The sequence below is a fragment of the Sorex fumeus genome, unplaced genomic scaffold (assembly GCF_029834395.1).
Source record: "Sorex fumeus unplaced genomic scaffold, SorFum_2.1 ptg000169l, whole genome shotgun sequence".
Lineage (NCBI taxonomy): Eukaryota > Metazoa > Chordata > Mammalia > Eulipotyphla > Soricidae > Sorex > Sorex fumeus.
In genome coordinates, this window is record NW_026606226.1 from 6303186 (window position 1) to 6329732 (window position 26547).

At 40.2% G+C, this 26547-nt stretch overlaps 1 protein-coding gene and 1 non-coding gene across 2 annotated transcripts; one reads left to right on the forward strand and one right to left on the reverse strand.

Moving 5' to 3' along the window:
* Positions 1 to 836: 836 nt before the first annotated feature.
* IL18 (interleukin 18) lies at positions 837 to 26547 on the forward strand. The gene is made up of 6 exons (XM_056107547.1): positions 837 to 871; positions 13231 to 13320; positions 14407 to 14418; positions 18789 to 18923; positions 20821 to 20954; positions 26299 to 26547. The coding sequence occupies exons 2-6, from the start codon at positions 13242 to 13244 to the stop codon at positions 26545 to 26547; spliced, it is 609 nt and encodes a 202-aa protein (XP_055963522.1). The 5' UTR covers positions 837 to 871; positions 13231 to 13241.
* On the reverse strand, positions 5055 to 5262 carry LOC130016986 (small nucleolar RNA U3). Its single transcript, XR_008791303.1, has one exon. It is a non-coding gene; the product is annotated as a small nucleolar RNA U3 (small nucleolar RNA).

Here is a 26547-nt window from a genome sequence, read left to right on the forward strand (position 1 = left end):
TGGGCTATTTATTTTCTTCTTATATTTCCACAGTAAGTAGCTCTAAACTGTCCAGCCACAGACTTCCCTTGTAATCACGGCTGTGGACATGATGTTATAAGTAGGAAATGAAAACCTTCTCTTAGCGCACACACACACACACACACACACACATACAGAGAGAGAGAGAGAGAGAGAGAGAGAGAGAGACCTAGCAATAAACACTTCTCTCTCCTCACCCACCCCCATCTCTAGAATCCCCGTTCTCATAGTCCCAGTACTAGCAAAATCGCATGAACAGTCATCTTGCTTAATTCCCATGCTAGCAATGACACAGTTCCCAAAAAGTTATCAAAGAAATTTTGTTCCTGCTAATTGTTTTTAAGACTCTGATATTTATCCTCTGCTTTTTAAAAATTGTGTCTTAGATACTATGGTTATATTACAAGAATAACACTAGCAGAACTTCAGTCCTGTTAGGGTAAGTTTTATCCTTAAGTGTGAATAGAAAGCCTCAGAAAGAGGTAGGTGTGAAAAAAAAAGACACTTCTCACTGACTGAGTTGGAGCTTATATGCTTGGGATGGACCAGAATTCCAACTTTTACAAAAGAATTGACCATTTTATTTGAAACAATTAATTCCTATCTTCCAACACTGGTTCTCAAACTGTATGCCCTAAAAACAGCCAACGCTGGAAGGCGGGTCCAAGGCGTGCCTGCAGCTGTCTCCTCCCCATCTCCTTGCTCAGCAACTAGTTCTGTTTTCCCATGCGTTTCTGCTTCTGCTGCCAACAGGGCTGCACCTTCAAAAGATCGACTACCGCCCCAGGAAGAAGAAGGAGACTTCATATCTCTTCTATCACTTCCTCCCGCAGGAAACCAGCTGGCAGAGGTAAGAAATATCATTCTTCTCTATGTGGAAATCCAGGCATGGTGATTAGACAGAAAAAAAACTGAGAAACAGATAGGAAAAATTTCAATCTTGACATTCCTGTGATGGACAATTAGTAACATCAGGAACAAAAGCAGATGTACTCAAGCTTTTTGTGCCCGTGATCTCTTTAATCCAGATCTCTTTAAAAGTACTGAGGCCCCTTGAGGCTGGAGTGATAGTACAGTGGGTAGGGCATTTGCCTTGCATGGCACCGACCAGGATTTGATTCCCAGCATCCCATATGGTTCCCAAAGCACCGCCAGGAGTAATTCCTGAATGCAGAGCCAGGAGTAACCCCCGAGCATTGTGGGATGTGACCCAAAAAAGCCAAAAAAAAAATAGTGTGAGGACCCCAAAGAATTGTGTCTGTAAGATATTTTACCGAGTTTCTGTCTTTACTGCCATAATGTCACTTGCAGTATTAGAAATTTAAACATAGGAAAAAGAGAGTTCCTTTTTTGTTTTGGTGCCACACCCCTAAAGTACTCTGAGGTTTCTTCCTGCTCTTTGAAACTTGAAGGTGCTCCAGGGACCATGAGGTACAGGACATCAAACCCAGGGTTTCACACATGCAAGGCAAGTACTGTGAAAACTGAGCTGCGTCTCTGACCCCAAACAGAAAATTTTTAGTCACCCATTTGTTTTAAAATAACAATAAGCAAATCACACGTTAATGCAAGTAGCATTTTAAATTAAAAATAACTACATGTTTTTTAAAAATCTACGATGAAGAGTGATACTAGTTTTCATTCTTACAAATTTTCCTACAATTTGGCTTAAAAACATAGCATTCTCACAACTGCAGCATCCAGTCTGTGCAGTACCACACAGAATGGAGCCTGAAGTAAATTATTCTATGATTAGGAGAGTTGGGGAAGGGAGGAAATGGGGTAAATCACATCTTAGAATTATTGTAAGAAAAAACTTTGCCCTCATGAATCCCTTGAGAATTGCAGTTCTAGGGTGACAGAATAAATGAGCAACTGTTTTAAGGAAGTTTCTATTTTTGAATCAGTTATTTAAAAGAAAAATGCCAAAGACTGATCTGATTTATTTTAGGCCACATCTCATGGTCCTCAGGGATTACTCCTGGCCATGTGCTCAGAGGTCATCCTGGCAGGACTTAGGGAACCATGTGAGGTGCCTGGGATCAAACCTGAGCTGGGCACTTGAAAGGGAAGCACCCTACCTGCTGTGCTATCGTTCTGGCCTCAAGACTGATTATAGAGTTCTGCATCCATTCCTTCAGGTTGAGCTCTAATTGCACAATACATCAATCCCCTGAGTAACTTTATTGTACAATAAGGAAAGAATTTAATATGATCTGTTGTGGAAAATGAGCAGCAAAAATAGACACCCTTGAACTCATTTATTTTTATGTCTGTATCCAGATACTTCAAGCTCTATTAGATCTTCCCACAAAATATCTTTATTTAAATTTTATTTTTTCATAATATACCTTCCTACATGGAGTCCAGCATGAATCCTTATAGTTAATTCATAGCTATCTCTAATCCTCTTTATGCACTTGACAGTTCAGTGACCTGCGATATTCTCCTCTTATTTGTGAGATTTAATCCAAACTCTTCCACATGATTTCCAAAGCACTCCAGAGTCTAACCCCACTTTATCTTATGTCCACTGGAAAATATTAATAAAAAAATTAGTTCATCCAAGCAGCTCGCTGCAGAGATGCCTCCAGACTTTAAGTCAGGCTGACATCACCGGGGTACTTCAGACAGGGGCAAGGTGTCATACTCATCTGCCCCCTAAGAATCCCTGCAGCCGCCAACTTCCAGAACCCAGTGAGAAGTGCAGGTATGCAGGTTCAGTGATGGCAAACTCCAGGCCTCAAGGGGTAGGGGATGAGCTGGTCCTTCTCATCCCCTCGTCCCTATGGGACCCCGGAGGTCACGCCCATGAAAATGCCTGACTGCTATTTAAGCTCCTCAACAGCCAAGATCTAGAGACACACAAAAGAACCTCCGAACCAAGCAGCTAGCTTCAGAGGTTTCTCCAAACCATAATTATCTAAAATTTTAGAATTCCAAGAGTGAAAGGCCGCTCTCTCAGCCATGTGACATCTTGCGCTATTCATAATAAGCAATACAAAATAAATTATCTAGCATCTGCCTTTACGGCAGGTTTGAGTGGTGGGGGGAAAATTAAAAATAATGGGGGTGGGAAGGTGTAATGGTGGTGAAACTGGTGTTGAAATATTGAATGTACTCCATTATTGTGAACAACTTTATGAAAATTAATTTTAAAAAATTAGTTCAGTTTACCCCCACAACATATTTTTAATCACCACATAAATTCTATAACTTCATATATTCAAATTTTAAATATTCTAAACAGCAGCTAGCAAATTAGCACCAGACCAGTAATATTAAATTCAACTCTCATTTTCACACAAGGCTATTCAAATTATACCAGTTGTTTAATGTTTTGCTAGTCAGTAATTCACAATTGATATGTATACCTTTTGTCATTACCTAGATATCTAAGTCTTTCCACCCCACCTCTGCCGCCTCCACCTACTTACGTACATACTACATACATACAAGCATGTATACATAGATGGCATAATTTTCAAGGAAAAAAGTTGTAGAACTAAAAAGCTATATTTTGGGACCAGCACAATAGTACAGTGGGTAGGGCATTTACCTTGCATGCAGCCCATCCAGGTTGAATCCCAGGCATCCCATATTGTCCTCTGAGCACTGCCAGGAGTGATCCCTGAGCGCAGGGCCAGGAGTAACCCCTGAGCATTACAAGGTGTGGCCCAAAATCCAAAAACAAATAAAAAAAAAACCCTTGCTTTTAAACAAAAGCTAGATTGGGGTCAGAGGGTGGGAGGGAGTCTGAAAGCTAGATTTTGTCTTATTTCTCTCAAGCTGACTAATCCTAGGGAATTAGTAATATGTTTCCTCATTTCATCCCCTGTATATTTCACAGAATTGAAGTTTCACAGAAAATATAAACAGTCACAGCTGCTTTTCAACTTCACAGCATTTTTAGCTTTAACCTAACATTACTAGTTTCTAAACTAGTGGCTTAATGCTATCAATACTAAGTAAATATGTGTTATTTTAATTAACCAAATTTAAATATTAAATTTGATACTTAATTTAATGTTTAACTTACAATTAATTAAAATTTAATTTTAAAGTATACTTAATTAAGCTTAATTTAATATTAAGTTTAAGTGATTTGTTTCAAACAATATGTGTTGTTTTAGAATTATGAGGTGGTCACTAGGATATTTGCCAAACATAGAAATGGTTCTCCCCTTGCAGACTTGAACAAAACCTAGAATTACAGAATATTGCAGCTGGAAAAAGACCTTCATAGGGTTGATTGTTCAACTTTCTCATTGTTCAAATGAGAAAACTGAGATCTCCGTTTCATAATTAAGTGACTTGCCCCAGACAAAATTTCTGTGTCCTTATTGCCAGGTTGGTTTGTTATTCACAGTCTCTGAGTAAAGGCTTATTAAACTAAAAATTGTTATTAAAAAATTAAAAAGTTGTCCCTGGATATTCCTGGGAGGTTCTTTCTTGGGTATAATTTCTTAATTTCTTCTTCAATAACCTGATGTTCTTAGATAAAATATTCAAACCATATATCTAATGGAAACCAAATCTAATTTTCATACGTTAGATTTTAGAAGCTGGAGCGATAGCACAGCGGGTAGGGCGTTCGCCTTACAAGCGGCCAACATGGCCGACCCGAGTTCGATTCCTCCGCCCCTCTCGGAGAGCCCGGCAAGCTACCGAGAGTATTCGATATGCCAGACACAGTAACAACAAAGTCTCCAATGGAGACGTTACTGGGCCCGCTCGAGCAAATCGACGATCAACGGGAGAGCCTTTACCTTTACCTTAGATTTTAGAAAGCAAAGGAGTATAGAAGAGAAAGGAGGAAAATTAGGAACAGAAGGGAAAGAGAGACTCAGTGGTTGTAATCATAAATGTATTGAGATCTAACAAAACGAGGGCAAGAAAATAGAACTATTTTTAAAAACTCATTAAATAAAAAAAGAAACTACTAAGGAAAAGGGAAACTAATAGAAATTTTCTACTGGTAAGAATGTTTTCAGGGCCTGAGTAGAGCAGCTATGCTTTTTTTCTCTACTGAAACCACTTAGCCTGCATCCTCTCCCTCTCCCTCTTTCAAGGGAAGAGAAGAACCATCGTCAATGGTAAAAGGCAGAAGCAACTCCTAGAACTGGCTCCACGCTCAGGAGAGGATGCTGTGGCTCCTCTTCATGGTTTTGGGTGCTCTACATGGTCAGAGAAACTTCTCTAGTAACGAACTATAGAAACGATCACTGAAAGAATAGTCTTCACAGCATGATTCTTGCCTTACACATGGCCCAACCAGGTTCGGTTCCCCAGCACCCCCAGAAGTGAGCCCTGAGGGGCTGGAGTGATTGTTCAGCTGGGAGGGCATTTACCTGGCGCACGGTAGACCCAGAGTCCATCCCCAGCATCCCATACGGTTCCCCACACACTGCCAGGAGTAATTCCTGAGTGCAGAGCCAGGAGGAACCCCTGAGCATTGCTGGGTGTGACCCAAAAAGAAAAGAAAATAATAAGTGAGCACTGAGCACTGAGTCAGATGCTGAGCACCACTGGGTGTAGCCCAAAAACTAAAAATAAAAACAGAAATGTTTTTCAGACATCCTTCCTTTGGGGCAGTGCATGTGAATCAGCAGCAAAGTACATGCCTTGCAGGCACAAAAACTAGGTTTTGGGACCTGGATCTGAGTTTCCTCTGGTCTCTTGCCAGAGGAGGGCTGAATCATGTTCCGCGAGTGTAACACCTCTTGTTAAGAAAACTAGGTTCAATTCCTAGCAACATAAAACAAATAAAAACAAACATGCTCATTTTCTTTCTTTCTGGCTCTCAGATGGGATGAAAGTTTTAATATGGAAAAAAATCTCCTGCTCTCTTTATAAAGCCCATAAATCAGATACAGTCTCATTAATCTTGCTCATTAAATTTGGCACTTATGGGTCCTGGAGAGATAGTACAAGTGGGTAGGGTTTTTGCCTTCCATGTGGCTGACCCGGGATTCAATTCCTGGCAAACCATATGGCCCCCTGAACCTCACCAGGAGTGATTCCTGTGTCAGGTATAAGCCCTGAAAACAAAACAAGTAGTGAAAACAATTATTACATTATTAGCAAGAGTGGTGTTATAAATAAAGGATCTTGTTAGCTAAGAAAAAGAGAATAAACGACAAACATGAGTGAAAACAATTAGTTCCATTTTGTATTTCTCAAAGAGTCACCTCATGCAAGTCATGGGACAAAGAAGTTTCTGGGAGGAGGAGCAATTGTTCTGCTAATTTTTTCACTCATGTTTGTCTTTTATTCTCTTTTTCTTAACTAATAAGTTCCTTTATTCATAACACCACTCTTGTTAGTAATGTAATAAATCGCAAAAAGTATTCACTTAACCCTTGTTCCTTAACACGAGTTCCTATTGCATATAAGCTATATTGGTGCTGAAGCTGAGCCAATCTATTTTTAATCAACTTGATTGTTAGAGTTATTTTGGTAACTTGAACAGTAGAGAGATATGGGGAGAGAATAATTAACCAATGGAGGAATGGTGCTAGTTTTCCTAAGAGATGTTTGGACAAGGATTTAAAGGATGAGGAAGAGTTTGGTAAACCACACACATACACACATGCGCACACACACACACACACACACACAAGTGGTAATATCTGCCAACATAAGTGTCAGGGAGTGTCTGGAAGCAAGAAAACTAAGTAGAGGGGTATTAAACAAAAACTAAGTAGAGCAGTATTAGACTAGACAATAGGAGTATTTAATAAGAATATTAAAATACCCTGGGCTGGGGCGATAGCACAGCGGGTAGGGCATTTGCCTTGCACGCAACCAACATGACCGACCTGAGTTCTATTCCTCCGCTCCTCTTGGAGAACCCAGCAAGCTACCGAGAGTATCTCACCCGCACGGCAAAGCCTGGCAAGCTCCTCGTGACATATTCGATATGCCAAACACAGTAACAAGTCTCACGATGTTACTCGGCCCGCTCGAGCAAATCGATGAACAACGGGAGGACAGTGACAGTGATTAAAATACCCTACTAATAAGGACATGATTTAAAACAGTGCTGGTGGAGATTAAGAGAAAATACCAAAATGCTAGAGATGATTCTAATTTACATTACTTATCAGACAGGGAAATGTTTGACAAAGAACTTATGACGGACCCCAGGTTTCAATTGGGACAGTTTATTTGGAAATGTTTTGAAAAGTAATCAAGTAGTATATTTTACAATTAGAATATGTATCTGAAACCATATATCAAAATTTGCAAATTATATAGATGCAATAAGTACCACCCTTTCTCACCTCTTCAGTGCCATGCTTCTAAGAGTGGGCTGCATGCACTTTTTCTGTTTTCTCTTCACATCTACCCTCAATCTTTGTCAACCAGCCTTCTGCTACTTCCACTAACCTTCAAGCTGTTGACCTATCAAAACTTCATAATAGCCAACTTTTGTTTTATTTTGTATTTTTGTTATTTTGTTATTTTGTGCCATACCTGGTGGTGCTCAGGACTCACACCTGACTCAGGGATCACTCCTGGTAGGGTTCAGGGGGTCATATAGGGTGCTAGGAATTGAACCCATGTCAGCCACGTGGAAGGCAAGTGCCCTACCCACTGTACTATCTTTCCAGGACCCTTTAGTGTCAAGTTTAATGAGCAAGATTAATGATCCTTCATCTGGTTTATGGGCTCTGAAACTTTGATTTCAAGCAAATCCTCCCAGAAACTTCTTTGTCCCATGGCTTCCATGAGGCGACTTTTAGAGATCTGCAAAATGGAACTAATTGTTTTCACCCATGTTTGTCTTTTATTCTCTTTTTCTTAGCTAATAAGGTCCTTTATAGCCTCATCAGTTCTTACCTTAACTGTTAAAATTACTTCAGATGTTTTCTGACCTCTGTCTACTCTTCTCCTATAAAATCCATTCTCAGCACTGTTGCCAGATTGAGCTTTTTAAAACATAAATTTGATTGTGTCCTTCCCCGACTTAAAATGTCAGTGGTTCTTTTCATTCAGAAAATAATTTCAAACTCTTTCAGTTTACTTAAGCAAGGCACTTACAAGCTTTCATAGAGCTGAATACATTGCCAATTGCATTTTATATGAATGTAAATAGAATAAAACTAATGTAATATAAAGTACAAAATGGGAATATATGAACTCCAAATTTAGTAGTTTATCTAGAATGTCATAGTTTTAAAGTTAGAGGGTCAAATGAGTTGTGAACTGTTAGTACTATAGCCACAAGTATCTCAGACCTGGCAGAAAATATATGTTTCCATATTAAAATTATATAAATGAGGGGCCAGAGCGATAGCACAGCGGGTAGGGCGTTTGCCTTCCATGTGGCCAACCCAGGTTCGATCCCCGGCATCCCAGATGGTTCCCCAAGCATCATTTCATTTTTTCATTTCATCATCCTGTTAATCGTCGATTGCCTCGAGCAGGCCCCAGTAACGTCTCTTTCATCCTAGCCCTGAGATTATATTCACGGCTCTTTAAGAGAATGAGACCCATCATTGTTACTGGTATTTGGCATATTTGGTACGCCACGGGGAGTTTGCCAGACTCTGCCCTGTGGGCAGGCTACATTCGATAGCCTGCAAGTTTGTCCAAACAATGTTTGTCCCCAAACATCGCCAGGAGTAATTCCTGAGTGCAAAGCCAGGAGGAACCCCTGAGCATTGCTCGGTGTGACCCAAAAAGCAAAAAAAAAATTATATAAATGAGGTTTTCTTTAAATATCTCTGAAGTGCTTTGAGACATTCAGGTGGTTGTTGTGTTACTATTTTTTTAACATTCACTAGCATTAAAATTTTATACCTAATATTATGTTTTAAAATTATTATTATAAGTACAGCTTGTGTTTTAAAATGCTTCCAAATAAATAAATTGGAAAACTTTTTGATTAAAAAAATGACAATAATAAGACCAAAATATCACCATTTAGAGAAACATTCTGAACAAAAGTAGTAATAATGTTGAGAAAGCTGGGAAAAAGCAAGCAAGTGTGGATTTTGATTATTATAAATTTCCAGGCTCCAAGGATATCTTCTCACATAAAGTTATATTTATTCCCACAGCGTTTGCCTTAATGACAGTAAAAATGATGGAATTCCAGGCAATCATGTTGTTTCAGCTTCCTTGCTTCTTGCTTTTGTTCACAAACTTCTCATTGTGAATGCTTTTCCCCTGGCCTTGGAAACACCTACCAAAGCATCCTAATCATCACTTCCTTTAAGAAAGCTCTTTGCAAAGCCTGAGAGAAAGTATAATAGGTAAGGAATTTGTCTTGCACTCAGACAACCAGCCAGGGAATAAGTCTTGAGCACCACCAGATGTACGCCCCACCACCAAAAAAAAAAAAAAACAAAAACAAAAAACAAAATAAAAAACAGAAATCTTTTTGCCACCTCAGAGGGAGAAGTTCTCTTGTAAATCCTACTCTTACAGTTACAAAAATTACAGTTTTGTAATTGCTTATAGATTTGTCGTGCCTGTTGAATCATCAGTAATTGGAAGATAAGGAACTAAGGCACATTCATTTGTGTTTTGTCAGTTTTCTAGCTTCATGCCTAATACTTGGTGAATGCTCAACAACTAAGAGAGTACTAAATTCAAATATTGTCTAGTATGATTCTTTTTCCTCCTTCCCTTTGCTTTATTGTCATTGCAATGACCTGGGTCCCACACACTTGGTTGTTGGTGCCAGAGATCCCAAACATTATGTTGAGGGATTGAACTCAATTCTTCATGCCTGCAAGGCAGGTACTCTAATGCTGAGCTATATGCAGGCCCCCTAGTATAATTATTTGCTAAGGTAACTGTGTCCTTGAAATGTAGTTATTCACTGATTGAATACTCACTGCAGTGATAAAAACTAATAATTTCACCCAGTTCCTACCCATACTACTTGTTAATGTTCAGGTGGCTTACTTTCTTTTTTTTTCCTTCTTTTTGGGTCACACCTCGCCATCCTCAGGGGTTACTCCTGGCTCATGCACTCAGGAATTACTCCTGGCGGTGCTCGGGCGACCATATGGGATGCTGGGAATCGAACCTAGGTTGGCTGCATGCAAGGCAAACGCCCTACCTGCTATGCTATCACTCCAGCCCCCAGGTGGCCTACTTTCACAGCTTTGTGTCCAATACATGATATTAACATTTGTAAAGAAAATCACATTAGTCTTCGCTTTAGCAACTAATATATACCTGCATAAATATAGTAACTAACCATTCGATATGTGCAAGGGATTGAACCTAGGAAAACAATTTATTAAGTAAATAAATCTTCTGGCCAGGAAAATAACTTCCATATATTTCATAGCAGTAATGAGTTTAAACCATATTTCAAGATCTCTGCAACAATTATAACATATTAATAAACATGTATTTCTATTAGTGGCATTCATAGATACTGACAATAATACTGTGGTTTGTCTACATCATCTGCTCAACTTCAGTTAGAAATTGGTACAAATAAATATGTCATTTTCCCCCTTCTAAATTTCCATATTTCCTAGATGTAGAACTCTCACTTCATATATCAAAATCTGGAACAGCTCTTCTATTTTAGAGTACATCTGGGCAAAGGAGAAGATCAAAAGGAAGAATTTTTAACATTTTCAGCATTGTTTGTTAAAAAAAAAAACAGAAAATTTATACTCCTGTGTTATTTGCATATAAATCACAGTCTGGTCCAGATTTCAGATCAAAATTTGTTGCTGCTTAAGGTGAAATTCAGGCTATCAGATACTACTTCCCCAATTGCCTCCACTCCCAGATGGAAACACCCTTTAATCATTGCTTCACCTTTAGTACTCTGACAATGAAGTTACCAACCTTGAACCTCTGACGTGCAGAAAGAAACCTGTTTGTTGGAAAATAAAGATACAATCAGTCCCCATTAAAGGACAGGATTCCATGTGTTTCTGACATCCTATATTTACACTGATACACATTTATAGTTTTCCCAAGAAACTGGAACAATAATTCAGTTCAATAACTTAGCCACACTTTCTGGATTCTAAACATCTATCTCTGAAAAAGGGGGCCTGAGCGATAGTATAGCAGATAAGCCTTTTGCTTCGTATGCAGCTGACCCAGTTTTGATTGCTGGCATTCTAGTCTATCTGCCCAGCACCACCAGAAATAATTCCTGAGTGCTGAGCCAGGAGTAACCCAGAGCGTTGCTGGGTGTGACCTAAAAAGCAAAAAAATAAAAATAGATTTTAAACATCTGCTTGCTTTGTTTTGTTTTTTGCTTTTGTTTTTTGGGTCACACCCAGTGATGCACAGGGGTTACTCCTGGATCTGCATTCAGGAATTACCCCTGACGGTGCTCAGGGGACCATATGGGATGCTGGGAATTGAACCCGGGTCAGCCGCGTGCAAGGCAAACACCCTACCAGCTGTGCTATTGCTCCAGCCCCTCTGCTTGCATTTTTTTTGGTTTTGTTTTGTTTTGTTTTATTGTTGTTGTTGTTTTTAATTTTTTATTAGTGAATCACCATGAGGTACAGTTATGGACTTATAAACTTTCGTGCTTGCGTTTCAGTCATACAATGATCGAGTACCCATCCCTCCACCAGTGCCCATTTTCCACAACCAATGGTCCCAGCATCCCTCCCACCACCCAACCCATCCCCTCCACCCTACCCCACCTCTGTGGCAGGGCATTCCCTTTTGCTTTCTCTGTTTTTGTGTGTTGTGGTTTGCAATAGAGATATTAAGTGGCCATTTAGTTTGGTCTATAATCTACTTTCTGCACGCATCTCCCATCCCAAACAGGTCCTCCTAGCACCCTTTATTTGGTGGTTCCTTCTCTACCTGAACTGCTTTTTCCCCAGCACGCGAGGCCAGCTTCTAAGCTGTGGAGTAATCCTTCCGGTACTTATCTCTACTATTCTTAGGTGTTAGTCTCCTATTCTGTTACTTTATATTCCACAAATGCATGCAATCTTTCTATGTCTCTCCCTCTCTTTCTGACTCATTTCACTTAACATGATACTCTCCATGTTGATTCACCTATATGAAAATTTCATGACTTCACTTTTCTAACTGCTGCATAGTATTCCATTGTGTAGATGTACCAAAGTTTCTTTAACCAGTCATCTGTTCTCAAACACTTGGGTTTTTTTCCAGATTTTGGCTATTGTAAGAAGTGCTGCAATGAACGTGTAAGTGCAGGTTTCATTTCTACTATACTTTTTTGCATCTCTGGGATATATTCCCAGAAGTAGCATTGTTGAGTCAAATGGGAGCTCAATTTGTAATTTTTTGAGAAGTGTCCATATTTTTTTCCAAAAGCACTGAACCAGTCAGCATTCCCACCAGCAATGAAGAAGAGTTCCTTTATCCCCACATCCACACCAACACCAGTTGCTTTTGTTCTTTTGGATGTGAGCCAGTCTCTGTGGTGTGAGATGATATCTCATAGTTGTTTTTATCTGCATCTCCCTGATGATTAGTGATGAAGAGCATTTTTCCATGTACCTTTTGGCCATTCGAATTTCTTCTTTGAGAAAGTTTCTGTTTATTTCATCACTCCATTTTCTGATGGGGTTAGATATTTTCTTCTTGTGGAATTCAACCAGTGCCTTGTAAATCCTTGATATCAACCCCTTATCAGGTGGGTATTGGGTGAATATCCTTTCCCATTCTGTATCCCATTTTGTCTTTGTATTCTGGTCACTGCATCTTTTGAGGTGTGGAAGCTTCTCAGTTTAAGGTAGTTCCATTTGTTTATCTCTGATTCCACTTGCTTGGCCAGTGGTATGTCACCTTTAAAGATATCTTTTAGCTTCAGTGTCATGTAGGGTTTTGCCGATCTTGTCAAGACTTTTGCGGATGGTGTTAGGTAGAAGTCTGAGACCATTTTCTTGCATGTAGCTGTCCAGTTTTGCCATCATCAGTTGTTAAAGAGGCTTTCCTTGTTCCACTTCACATTTCTTTCTCCCTTATCAAAGATTAGATGATCATATATTTGAGGGTGTGTGTCAGAATATTCAACGCTGCTATTGCTTCAGCCCCTCTGCTTGCTTTTTAAGAGCAAGTTTGTAAATGGATGTTCGGAAGGTAAAGACTCCAGCATTTATGAAATGTCCATAATGTTTATCAACATATTGGATGATACAGTGATCTCAGGATTGAAGAGGTTATATAAGATTGTTCCTCAAAGGAACAAGCATCACCTCTTAACAAATGACTCTTTTCTTTTATTAGAAACAGATAAGATGATGGCTGATGTTCCAGAAGACAACTGCATCAATCTTATCAACATGAAATTTATTGACGGTACACTTTACTTTGAAGGTAAGCCTAAAGTAATAGGCCAGATACAGGATGTAGTAGTGTATTCAAATGTGTCCAACTGGAGAAAAAAATGTCAAGAATTATTGACTCCTTTTTGTCACTAAATTCCATTGTAATACTAATGATTCTCTTCTCTGGGGAGAAAATATTTATTGGACATTTAGAAATTAATATGTTCGGGGCTGGGGCAATAGCATAGCGGGTAGGGTGTTTGCCTTGCACGCAGCTGACCCATGTTCAATTTTCAGCATTCCATATGGTCCCCCGAGCACACTATCAGGAGTAATTCCTGAGTGCATGAGCCAGGAGTAACCCCTGTGCATCGCCAGGTGTGACCCCAAAAAGCAGAAAAAGAAAAAAAAGAAATGAGTATGTTCAAGATCTCAGCATCTTGTCCCACCACATGTCCTAGTATGATAATCAGCAGTAGTCCACTTATATAGGGTTCACTGCACATCACCCCACAAGACTGACCAAGAGAATATAATATCCTAAAGCAACCTCACAAATTATATAAGAAATACCTAAAGCCTGCAGTTCTGTGAGTATTTATTTTAAGCAAATATATTTCAGAAATAGAAATAAGTTCTTACAATTAATCTTCTATGGGCAGTTTGATTTCACTTGAAAGTTTCATAGAAAGTACTTAGGTGACTTTTAATCAACAGATTTAAAAGTAAATTTGTTAATTTATGAAACTCCCTGTTTCAGTTACGATATTAAATTTATAAACCTTGGATTTCATATCTAACTTATCTGAGAACATCTAAAGAATTGCATTTTATGGGCTCTTTTAGGTGATTATGTACTATTTCTTAATGGAGGCATAACTGGTAAAATAGTTACATTTAGGGCAATGACCAGGAATGTGTTTCAAGTATAAAGCACATGCTTTGAATATGTGAAGCCTTAGGTTTGATCCCTAGCATCAGATAAACTGAAACATGATCAAATGTGGCTGAACAACAACAAAAAATTTTAAAGACTTGGGAGAGACAGTACAAAAGTAAAGAATGTTAAGGTAAGAGGATATTCTAAATTTAAATATAGAATTTAACATATTTTCTTTTTGTTCTCCCCCTTTAGCTGAAGATTATGGTAAAGTATAAATTTATTTTTCTTTCTTTGCAAAACAATTAGTGAATTTAATAATCTTCCTAAGACACATTCTTACCAACATTCTTAGCTGAGAGAAACTGGTACCAATCTATTGAAGAAGCTGATCCTCCCTCACAAGCATGTGGACTCAGTAGCATACTTTGGAGTAAAGATGATCATATAGGATACTAAGAATTGCCTCTTAAAAAATGTGTTTCTCTAATTCTTAGGAAATTCTTCAGGTCTTAGAATCTATAAAATAGATCTTGCCTAGTACATAGACTCTAAGATTAACAGGAAGTTATGGATTCTCTAGCACTTATAGGAAAAGGAGGTTGAAATAAGAGAATTTTTCAAAATCAAGAACACCTTCTTTCTCCAATCCCTTTTCTTTTTTTTTTTAATTTTTATTAGTGAAACACCATGAGGTACAGTTGTAGACTTACAAATTCCAATCCCCTTTTTCAAAAATGCTTCAGGAAGAAGACCGGGAGAGCCTCAAGGGTGAGATAACTCTAGAAATAGAGAGAGGAATAAACAGAACTGAGACTGAGTCAGTAAGTCTTCTCAATTCCTTGTCCTTCTGACACTCAAGAAAACTTATTCCTATGTTTGGCCTATGCTTCTCTAACAGACTCACAAATTATTAAAGACCATTATTTCTCATATTTTTCTTCAAAAATGGCATTCTTCCCATTATAAGGTAATCCCCACTAGAATAGAAATAGCTACGTTAAAAAGAACGCTTGGGCTAGAGAGATGACACAGGGGAAAGGCCTTGCATGTGGCTGACCCTGGGTCAACCCTGAGCCCCTTTCTCCACAAAACCTTCTTCCACTTCCCCAGCTTGCTAACCTAATTCTGTTGTCAGAACCTATGAGTTTTTTCCATCGGCCATTGTTTACTGCTTTGCTTTGTTTCTTTATGTACCATACAAGTGAGATCGTCTAGTATTTTTATTTATCCTTCTGATATATTTTGCTTAACTTGACATCTTCTAGTCTATTCACATAGCAAAATGCAAGATTTTGATAGAAGAGTTTACAATCTCAAAACGAAAAATATCTTATTTTTCTTATTACTAAAATAATGTGTTTATTATGAATAATTCAGGCTATGAAGATGATATAAAAATTAAAACAGGTCGTAGGGCCAGAACAAGAGTACAGTGGATAAGGCACTTGCCTTGCACACAACTGACCCGGGTTCAATTCCTGATACCCCTTTTGGTACCCTGAGCCCCACCAGAAGTGATTACTGAGTGCAAAATCAGGAGTAGTACCCAAGAATTGCCAGGTGTAAACAAAAAAAAAAGGAAAAAATTTTTAAAAATCTATGCACAAAAGTCAAATCAAAATGGATTAAATATCTGGATATCAGACCTGAATCCATAAGTTGCATAGAAGAAAATATATGCAGAACTTTACATTGAAGCTAAAGCCATCTTTAAGGATGAAATGTCACTGATCAAGCAAGTAGAAGCAGATAAACAGATAGGACTGCGTTAAACTGAGAAACTTCTGCACCTCAAAGGAAATGATGAACAGAATACAAAGACAGCCTACAGACTGGGGGAAATTATTTGCCCACCAGTCATCCAACAGAGGATTAATGTCCAAGATATATAAAGCTGGTAGAACTCTACAAGGTAAAAACATCAAGTCATCCAAAAATTAGAAAAGATGAACAGGAACTTCTTCAAAGAAGAAATACAAATGGCCAAAAAGCATATGAAAAAATACTCTATGTCACTAACCATCAGAGAAATGCGAATCAAAATGAGATATCTCTTCACATCAGAGATATTGACACACATCAGAACAAACAACAACCAGTGTTGGCAAGGATATGGGGAGAAAAGGCCTCTCATTCACTGTTATTTAAAATGTCAACTGTTCCAGTGTTTTTGTTTTTCATTCTTAGGCCACATTCGCCCAATTCTCAGGGGTTACTCCTGATTCTGCACAGAGGAATTAGTTCTGGTGGTGCACAGGGATCATATGGGATGCAGGGTATTGAACATGGTAGGCCACATGCAAGACAAATGCCCTACCTGCTGTACTATCTCTCCAGACCCTAGTCGAGCCTTTTTAGGAGACAAAAACTATCAAGTAAGCTTCCGTATGAACCAGCAATTCCACTCCTTGGAGACCACCCCCCCCCCCCCCGGTCTCAAAAGCACAATGCAGAAAAGACATCTTCAGTATATTATTTGCTAAACGTAAAAGGAAAGGTGAAAATGTAGAGATCTGGAGAGTGAAGAAGGCTTGAAATTGCAAATTTTGACTATGGAAGAGAATGCTGAACTGGAAAAGAAAAATACAGAAAATTTGTGTGTTACTTTGTAGTGGCAGCAACCTGTACATTTTCATAATTGTTTATAGGCAGCCAAGTTATTAATAGCACAGCGGGTAGGGCGTTCGCCTTACAAGCGGCCAACATGGCCGACCCGAGTTCGATTCCTCCGCCCCTCTCGGAGAGCCCGGCAAGCTACCGAGAGTATTCGATATGCCAGACACAGTAACAACAAAGTCTCCAATGGAGACGTTACTGGGCCCGCTCGAGCAAATCGACGATCAACGGGAGGGCCTTTACCTTACCTTTATTAAACAGACATATAAATGAGGCATTTAAGATATTGGCAGAGGATTGGGAAAATTATAAACCATAAGATCCAGGCTGTGTAGAATAGAAAGGAAAAACAGGAAAAGATTAAATGGGAAGGAAGTGAAAAAATCAGAAGGACTAGTGTTGGCAGAGTAAAACCGTGAGAAAAACTGAAAGAGGGGCTGGAGCTATAGCACAGCGGATAAAGTGTTTGCCTTGCAAGCAGCCGACCCAGGTTCAATTCCCAGCATCACATATGGTCCCCTGAGCACCACCAGGAGTAATTCCTGAGTGCAGAAGCCAGGAATAACCCCTGTGCATCGCCGGGTGTGACACCAAAAGGAAAAAAAAAGAAAAACTGAAAGGATGGGAGTTTATGGTCAAATAGGAAATTTCAATTTAAGACTTCAGCAGTAATTTCTTGGAGGTAACATTTGAATTTCAGATTTCATAATTCTAGTTTAGTAAGAAATAGGATGTGCTCTTGGGAGTGAAGTAAAAACAATTACTCTGGGGGGCATGTGACTCAGTGGTAAAGACCTGGGCTCAATCCCTGTAAGAAATAAATAAAACACCACGCAACTTTATCACAACTGCTTCTATAACAAAATATTATGATTGATAGTTATTGAACATTGAAACATATAGTATTTCTACATTTACTTAAATTTTTTAAATTTATTTATTTATTGGGCTGGAGCGATAGCACAGCAGTAGGGCGTTTGCCTTACAAGCAGCCAACATGGCCGACCCGAGTTCGATTCCTCCGCCCCTCTCGGAGAGCCCGGCAAGCTACCAAGAGTATCTCGCTCGCACAGCAGAGCCTGGCAAGCTACCCGTGACATATTCGATATGCCAAACACAGTAACAACAAGTCTCATGATGGAGACGTTACTGGGCCCGCTCGAGCAAATCAATGAACAACAGGAGTGACCGTGATTTATTTATTGAATCACCGTGAGAAGTTACAAAGCTTTCAGGCTTAAGTCTCAGTCATACATTGATCAAACACCCATCCCTTCACCAGTGCATATTTTCCACCACCAGAAACCCCAATATACCCCCATGCCACCCTTCCCCGTGTCTGTGAGGCAGATGATTTCCACTTAACTCTCTCTCTACTTTGATTACATTCATTATTTTGACAAAAGATGCAGCATTATTTCAAATTTTCCCCCAACAATCAAACCTGCTGAAAAGACATCATGAAATAATTTGTTTTCTGTTTCTGATTATGAAGACCATATGATGTTGAAGGTTATGACAGATTTCTGATATTTTACTAATTAAGTCTGGAGGGATTTCTTCCAAAAGCCAAATAATTCCGAGATTGGCTTGTGTGCCTCTGGGTCCATGGCCGTGCCAGAGAGCTGCTTGTTGGGGGCAACTTGTGGTCTTGGCAGGGCTAGAAGGATGTGCCAGTTCCGCCCCCCATCCCATGAGGCTACAGTTGCCCCATCACCGCGGGCTCATACCTGGCTGTCTAATAAGCTCTGAGGCTGCAGCCACCATGCCACAGAGGGGGGTGGGGGTGGGCGGAAATGGCAGAAGACACAGACACCCTTTCCCTCCCGGGGCGTCAGAGCGCCCTAGCTTAATGTATAGTCCATTCACATTTCTGCCAGAAGCTGCTGGGTTCCGAATTATGTCCATGTGCCTCTGGGGCCATGGCAGTGCTGTAGAGCTGCTTGTGGGGGGCATCTCGTGGTCTCAGCAGGGCCTACTTAAATTTGTTTTTAAATGAGATTTTCTATGTATTGTAGAAAACCTGGAACCTGATCACTTCGGCAGGCTTGAAGCTAAAACCTCTATCTTACGAAACGTGAATAACCAAATTCTTATCATGAGTCAGGGAGATGAAGCTGTGTTTGAAGACATGCCTGATCTTGACTGTCAAGGTACTATCTGTATGTATATTTATATACATAAACATGTAGATATATTTGCAAGCACAGAAATGACAAGCTACAGTTTCTACATTTTTCTGATTGTCCTAATCCTTAGGCATGCGGGTCCCGGGGCTGAGATCTCCAAGCCTACTCGGATCAGAACTGAGCATCCTCCACCCAGATCCTCCAAATTCCAGTAGGCGGGGGTCACACCCACCAACTGGCCCCCTGGCGCCGTGTAATCCCATCAACGGCCAAGACTCAGAGACTATAAAACCCAGCTCCCGGAAGCACGCGGCCACATTCATGGCTGTGCAACATCTTATTATCTCATTCCTACTTTGGACAAACTGGCAGGCTACCGAATGCAACCTCCCCACACGGCAGAGTCTGGCAAACTCCCCGTGGCGTACCCAATATGCCAAATACCAGTAACAATGTTGGGTCTCATTCTCCTAACTCTGAAAGAGCCTTGAATATGGCACTTTTTTAAAAATCTCAGGGCTAGGACAAAGGAGACGTTACTGGGGCCTGCTCGAGGCAACCAACGAATAACAGGATGGTTGTGATCGTGATCGTGACCTAATCCTTAGATAAAGTCAGCACTGTAGCGCTGTCCTCCTGTTGCTCATCAATTTGCTTGAGTGGGCCCAGTAGTGTCTCCATTGTGAGACTTGTTGTTACTGTGTTTGGCATATCGTATACGTCATGGGTAGCTTGCCAGGCTTTGCCAGGTGGGCGAGATAATCTTACTTTATAAGGAACTTTATAGGATGCCCTTATTTTTTAGTTGTGGAAAAGTGATACAGTAGGAGGTAAGAAAACAGCTCAAAGAATGAGCCCAGGGTTCAGTCCCTGGCACTGCATGACCACCCAAGAATCTCCCTTGTAAGACACTTCCCCCCCAAAAAAGTGATGCAAAAAGATATCGCCGGGTTCCTGCCACTCTGAGCCTACACAAGGGTCACCTACTCCTAAACTGCCTCTGTATCTTTATAAAATTGGATCCCTGGTCCCTACAGCTATAACCAAAAATGTTGATAACAGTTTCAAAATTAAAAATAAATCTACAAGCATACCAATTGATCTCTTCCGCCAGAAATTTTGAGTACCTTAGAAATGAATAAGCTTACTGTGATTTCCAAGATATGAATCTCAAATATCATAAATCCAATAAAAGTTAAAACAATATGCCTTACGTGAAAAATACTGAATTTTTACCTTAAGAGATTCCCCCCCCCCCCCCGATATTATCCATGGTGGTGGAAAATGGGCACTGGTGGAGGGATGGGTATCTGATCATTGTATAATCGAAACCCAAGCACAAAAAATTGTAAATCTACAACTGTACCTCATGGTGTTTCACTAATAAAAAAAAAATTTTTTTTTAAAAAAAGAGATTTCCCCCCCCTAAGGGGGGGAGGGGGAGACAGAGAGGGGAATGGTCTTTGGGCCACAAGCAACATCTTATCCATTGCAGTTTTCTCTGTGCCTTCTTAACCGTGTTTTTAATACTTTGTTTAATATTTAAGAGTTAAAAGCAGTCTCTTAGAATTCAGAATATCTCTAAAATACCTAAAAGTTGCTGAGTTTATGTTGTAATACACATTTAAATGTGTTTGTTTCTTATTTTATTTTTTTGTTTTTGAGCCACACTTAGTGACCAGGGCTTACTCCTGGATCTAAGCTCAGAGTCATGCCTAGCAGGGTTCAGGGGATCATATGGGGTGCCTGGGATCAAACCCAGGTCAGCTGTATGCAGGGCCAGTGCCCTGCCCACTATACTATCGCTAACAGAATCTCAGTGTGGGGTAGAAGTCTATTAAAAGCTATCCTTTGATAATTTCTATAAATAATGATTTTTAATAATTCTAATGGTATTCTCGTTTACAAATATTTATTACAGAAAATGAATCGCAGATCACATTTATCATATTTAACTATAAAGATAGCATCAGCAGACGTCACGCAGTAACCATCTCCGTGAGGCATAAGAGACTATGTACTCTCTCCTGCAAAGACAAAATTATTTCCTTTAAGGTAAGACTGAATCTTAGCTTTTTTGTTATATTTATATGAAAATCAGAAAACTCGATTATCCTGCATCCAAGCTTTTGCCAGAACAGAGTAACAAGAAGAAGAGAACATTTAAAGTGGATAATACTAAAATTTATCAAACTTCTTTTATTGTAGTAACACTGAGTTCTTCATGAACTTCCATAGAGAGGAAGGAACACACTTTTTCACAAAACTGGATTTTTTGAATAATAAATCTGTAGGTAAATAGCAAAACATAATATATATATGGGGTCAGAGTGATAGCACATTGGGTAGAGCGTTTGCCTTGCACACAGCCAACCTGGGCTCGATTCCTATGTACCTCTTGGAGGACCCAGCAAGCTACCGAGAGTATCCCGCCTGCACAGCAGATCCTGGCAAGCTACCTGTGACATATTCGATATGCCAAAAACAGTAAAAAGTCTCACAATAGAGACGTTCCTGATTGCCTGCTCAAGCAAATCAATGAACAATGGGAGGACAGTGGACAGTGACCGTGATATATATATATATATATATATATATCACAGCAGGTAGGTCTTTTGCCTTGCACGAGGCTGACCTGGCCAACCCAGTTTCAATTCCTCCGCCCTTCTCGGAGAGCCCGGCAAGCTACCGAGAGTATCTCGCCCGCATGGCAAAGCCTGGCAAGCTATCCATGACATATTCAATATGCCAAACACAGTAACAAGTGTCACAATAGAGATGTTAGTGAACCTGCTCAAGCAAATCTATGGACAATGGGGAGGACAGTGACAGTGACAGTGACAGTGAGATATATATATATATATATGCAAATGGTCATATTTAAGAATTACATGTAGGGCCCTCGATGGTGGTTAAGTGGCATAAAGTGCCCAGGATTAGGGGCCTGGGGATGAGACTAAGAAGTGGGATACTTGTCTTATATGTGTAAGACCTTGGGTTTGACAGCTGGCACCACCAAAAATATGAAATAATGATGAATTAAATAAAATAAAGTGCCTAGGATACGTATAAGGCCTAGAACTTAATCCCCATGCTAGAGCATGTGCCAAGGCAACCCTTGACAGCCCACTGACAGCAAGAAGGGAAAACAGATGCATGTGACTTTGCACCATAAGTTCTGCTAAACAAAAAGAAGCTAATTCGGATTATTCATAACAAGCAATGGGCTGGAGCGATAGTACAGAGGTAGGGCGTTTGCCTTGCACGCGGACGACATGGCCGAGCCGAGTTCGATTCCTCCACCTCTCTCGGAGAGCCCGGCAAGCTATCGAGAGTATCTCGCCTGCACGGCAAAGCCTGGCAAGCTACCTGTGATGTATTCGATATGCCAAACACAGTAACAACAAGTCTCCCAATGGAGACGTTACTGGGCCCGCTCGAGCAAATCGATGAGCAACGGGAGGACAGTAACAGTGACAGTGACTATAACAAGCAATACAAAATAAATTATTAAGGTCAGGCTTTGGGGGCAGGCTTTGGGGGTCAGGGTGGAAACATTCAAAATATGGTGATGGGAAGGTGTAATGATGGTGGGATTGGTGTTGGAATATTAAATGTAATCAATTATTGTGAACAACTTTATAAAAATTAATACAATTTTTAGAAAAGAAGTTAACTGACCCTTGATAAGCCCTCTACTTTGTAAATTATAACATTTTAATTCCTAATTGTTTTCTTCCTGCTTCTTTGCCCAAGAATAGCCTTCAGCTTTCAGATGATGAATGCTAATGCTATTTCTTTTCTTTTTTTTTTCTTTCTTTCTGTCTTTTTTTGTTTGTTTTTGTGGTGGTGTCAGAGCCTCACACATTCAAGGCATGCTCTCTACTGCTGAGTCACATTCACAGTTTCAAATGATGTATGTCATTTCTTTTTCTTTCTTTTTGCTTTCCCCAGTGGTGCTTGGGATTTACTCTAAGCTCTGGGCTCAGTGATGCTGGGATCAAAATGGAAAGATGCATGCAAGGAAAGTGCCTTAACCCCTGTACTATTTGTCTGACTTCTGTATGTCATTTTTTTTCTGTTTTCCTGGGAATTTTTTGAGAGGGGCTACATTCAGAGGTGTTCAGGACTTACCCCTGCCTCTGTGCTCACGGGTCACCCTTGTGGTATTCAGAAAACCATAATGTGGTGCCAGAGATTGAGCCAGGGTCAGCTGTGTGCAAGTCATTACCTGCTGAGTTATCTCTTAAGCCCCATCATTTAATTATTTTTTTGGCTTTTTGGGTCACACCTGGTGATGCACAGGGGTTATTCCTGGCTCTGCACTCAGGAATTACACCTGGCGGTACTCAGGGGACCATATGGGATGCTGGGAATCAAACCCTGGTTGGGCGCGTGCAAGGCAAACGCCCTACCCGCTGTGCTATTGCTCCAGCCCCAAGCCCCATCATTTCTAATGCTAACCTAAGTGAACAAAATTAACAACGTGAGCTATAAAGTCAGTGGTCTACTACATCCGAAAGGCAGACATAAATCCTTTTTTGTCTCAAAAAATTAATTTGGGTCTCACTAGTTTTTTTTTCTCTCTTCTCCACAATTTTCTCCATTTCCCCCCAATATTCTTGCTGATTATTACTAGGTAGATAGCCACTAATATAGTTACAGATTAGCCTAGAAAATTTTCCTCCAAACAAGAGAAGTCAGTGGGGATGCTCACAAAAATGCCTCAAGAAATTCCATTTTGTGAAGACTTTGGGGATTTGCCAATAAAGAACTGTCGACTGTCCCCACTGAAAGTTAGGGTATAACCTCCGTGGATGTGCCAGGGAGCAGCTAGGGAAGAAGAAAAAGCAACTCACAAATATAATCCAAATAAAATCAGTGTCTGTACCTTCAGACAAATCCCTTCACCAGCCCCTTCCAAGCAGAAGACTACCCCTGGCCATCTGGAGACCTCACTCTGACCTGAAAGACAGGAATATAAATTATTCTGAGGGCTTGTAAAGGTTTGGGGGGGTGAAAAGGAGGAAGAAAATTAAGCATACTGTTATTTAGCAACAAAATCGAAAGGGAAGGAGGCAGATGATTAAACTCAAACCGTGTCAGGCAGAGAAGAGCTAATTCAGCTGCAGAGTCAGATTCAGAAATCACATGTTGATTTTTTGTGGGAGAGCCCCAGGAAAGTGCAGAGAAGATAGTAACTATGTTTAGCATAAAGTAGAAATTGGGGAAACACCTGAAGCTTTTACAATTGGCAAACTCTTTTAAAAAGAGAATATAAGGGGCTGAAGCAATAGAACAGCAGGTAGGGCGTTTGCCTTGCACGCGGCAGACCTGGGTTCGATTCCCAGTATCCCATATGGTCCCCTGAGCACCGCCAGGAGCAATTCCTGCGTGCAGAGCCAGGAGTAACCCTTGCGCATCGCCGGGTGTGACCTAAAAAGCAAAAAATATATATATATAATAGTAACGACTGCATATAGTTATCATTTATTTACTCACATAACTTGTCAATCTGTAGCACTGTAGCACTGTCTTTCCATTGTTCATTGATTTGCTCCAGCAGGCACCAGTAAAGTCTCCATTGTGAGACTTGTTACTGTTTTTGGCATATCGAATATGCCACAGAGAGCTTGCCAGGCTCTGCCGTGTGGGCGGGATACTCTCAATCGCTTCCTGGGCTCTCAAGAGGGACGGAGGAATCAAACCCAGGTCAGCCACATGCAAGGTAAATGAACTACCTGCTGTGCTATCGCGCCAGTCAAACTAGTATACCTTAAATTTATAATATATATTTATAAATTATAATTTATAAGTTTAAACTTATAATTTATCAAAATCATAAATTTGGTTATTTATGGCCCTCACATATTATATAGTCCATCTGGAAAAAGTAGGCCTAATGCAGTAGTGGTAAAGACAAACAACCCTGACAGATGACCACCTGGAATACAGTTTTAAGTGATTTAACGTTTCCTCAGAAAACCCTATTCTGTGACTGAAAGGTCCAGGAAACATTTGGTCTGCTAAGGCAGTGATCTATAATCATCAGTCCACAGACTGCTGGTGTGCAGGTATAGGAAGGTTGAAAACCAATAGTTTCCCACAGTGGTTAGAACTGCCAATCCATGGATAGAATGCAGGTACATGTCAGCCTATGGGAGTGAAAATGTTGAAGGAAGGGGCCAGAGTGATAGTACAATGGGTAGGGCGTTTGCCTTGCATGCAGCGGATCCAGGTTCAATCCCTGGCATCCCACATGGTCCCTCAAGCCCCAACAGGAGTAATTCCTGAGTGCAGAGTCAGGAGTAACCCCTGAGCATTGCTGGCTGTCACCACCCCCCCCAAAAAAAAATAAGCAAAACAAAACAAAAATGTTGAAGGGCAAGTTCAGTCAACAGAATACTGTCAGTACAGAATGTTAAAACAGCTAGCTGGAATACTTGGTAGGGAGACAGAATCAAGAGTTACTGACTAAATGGGCCTATGCAAGAACCTAGGACCCAGCCTGAAAACAAACTTACAAAAAGCAAGTTTGGTTCCAGACTCAATGGAAGAAGGAGTTGAGATTCTTGTCATTCCCCGTCTCTCCAAGAGCTGGCTCATGAACTAGAACTGCCTGGCCCTATGGGTGGAGGTGATCAGTGTCTTTTGAAATGTTGGAGAAGACGGGAAATAAAATTAACCCCAAAAGGCTAGGTCTTCGCTGGAACTCTACTTCATCTGTAGTAGATAGGCTGTGTGTTTTTGTTGGGGAAGGACCTCGCGGATTGATCAAATAGAAACGCCACCCAACTGAGGAAAAGGAAGTAATCTGAGGAGAAAGTCCAGATGTCTACTCCTGAATGTGAATTCCGTGGTAGGAAAAGCCAGAATGAAAAGGGAGGATGATAGATTAAGAATTAACAAGGAGGAGGGGGCTGGAGCAATAGCACAGCGGGTAGGGTGTTTGCCTTGTACGCGGCCGACCTAGGTTCGATTCCCAGCATCCCATATGGTCCCCGACCACCACCAGGAGTAATTCCTGAGTGCATGAACCAGGAGTGACTCCTGTGCATCGCCGGATGTGGCCCAAAAAGCAAAAAAAGAGAATTAACAGGAGGGCTGAAGAGATAGAACAGTGGATAAGTGCTTGCTTAGCATGCAGCCGACCCACGTTTGATCCCTGGCACCCCATGTGTTCCCACACCCACCAGGAGTCCAGGAGTGATCCCTGAGCATCCAAGACTCAGCCCTGATCATTTCTGGGGATGGCCAAAAAAAAAAAAAGAATTAAGAGGGAAAGGTAATTGGTATAATATTTGGAGATCTTTTTTCTTAACTCTTGTGAATATTTAGGATTGTATAATATACTTCAAATAAAGTTAATATATTCAGATAATGTCCTTTTTCTATATAGGAAATTGATCCTCCTGCTGCTATAAATGATGAAAAAAGTGACATCATATTCTTTGTGAATAGAATTACAGGATATATTAATAAAATAGAATTTGAGTCTTCATTGTACAAAGGACACTTTCTTGCTTGTGAGAGAGAAGATGGCCTTTTCAAACTCATCTTGAAAGAAAAGAATAAAGGTTCAAATGTCGCTGTGCGTGAAATAAAGGATAGATCTGTAATTTTCACTATTGAAGACAATATAAAATAA

Coding starts and splice junctions, on each gene's coding strand:
- IL18 (XM_056107547.1), top strand. CDS start 13,242: ATGATGGCTGATGTTCCAGAAGACAACTGCATCAATCTTATCAACATG. Junction 18,924..20,820: donor GCCTGATCTTGACTGTCAAG/GTACTATCTGTA, acceptor TATTTATTACAG/AAAATGAATCGCAGATCACA. Junction 20,955..26,298: donor ACAAAATTATTTCCTTTAAG/GTAAGACTGAAT, acceptor TTTTCTATATAG/GAAATTGATCCTCCTGCTGC.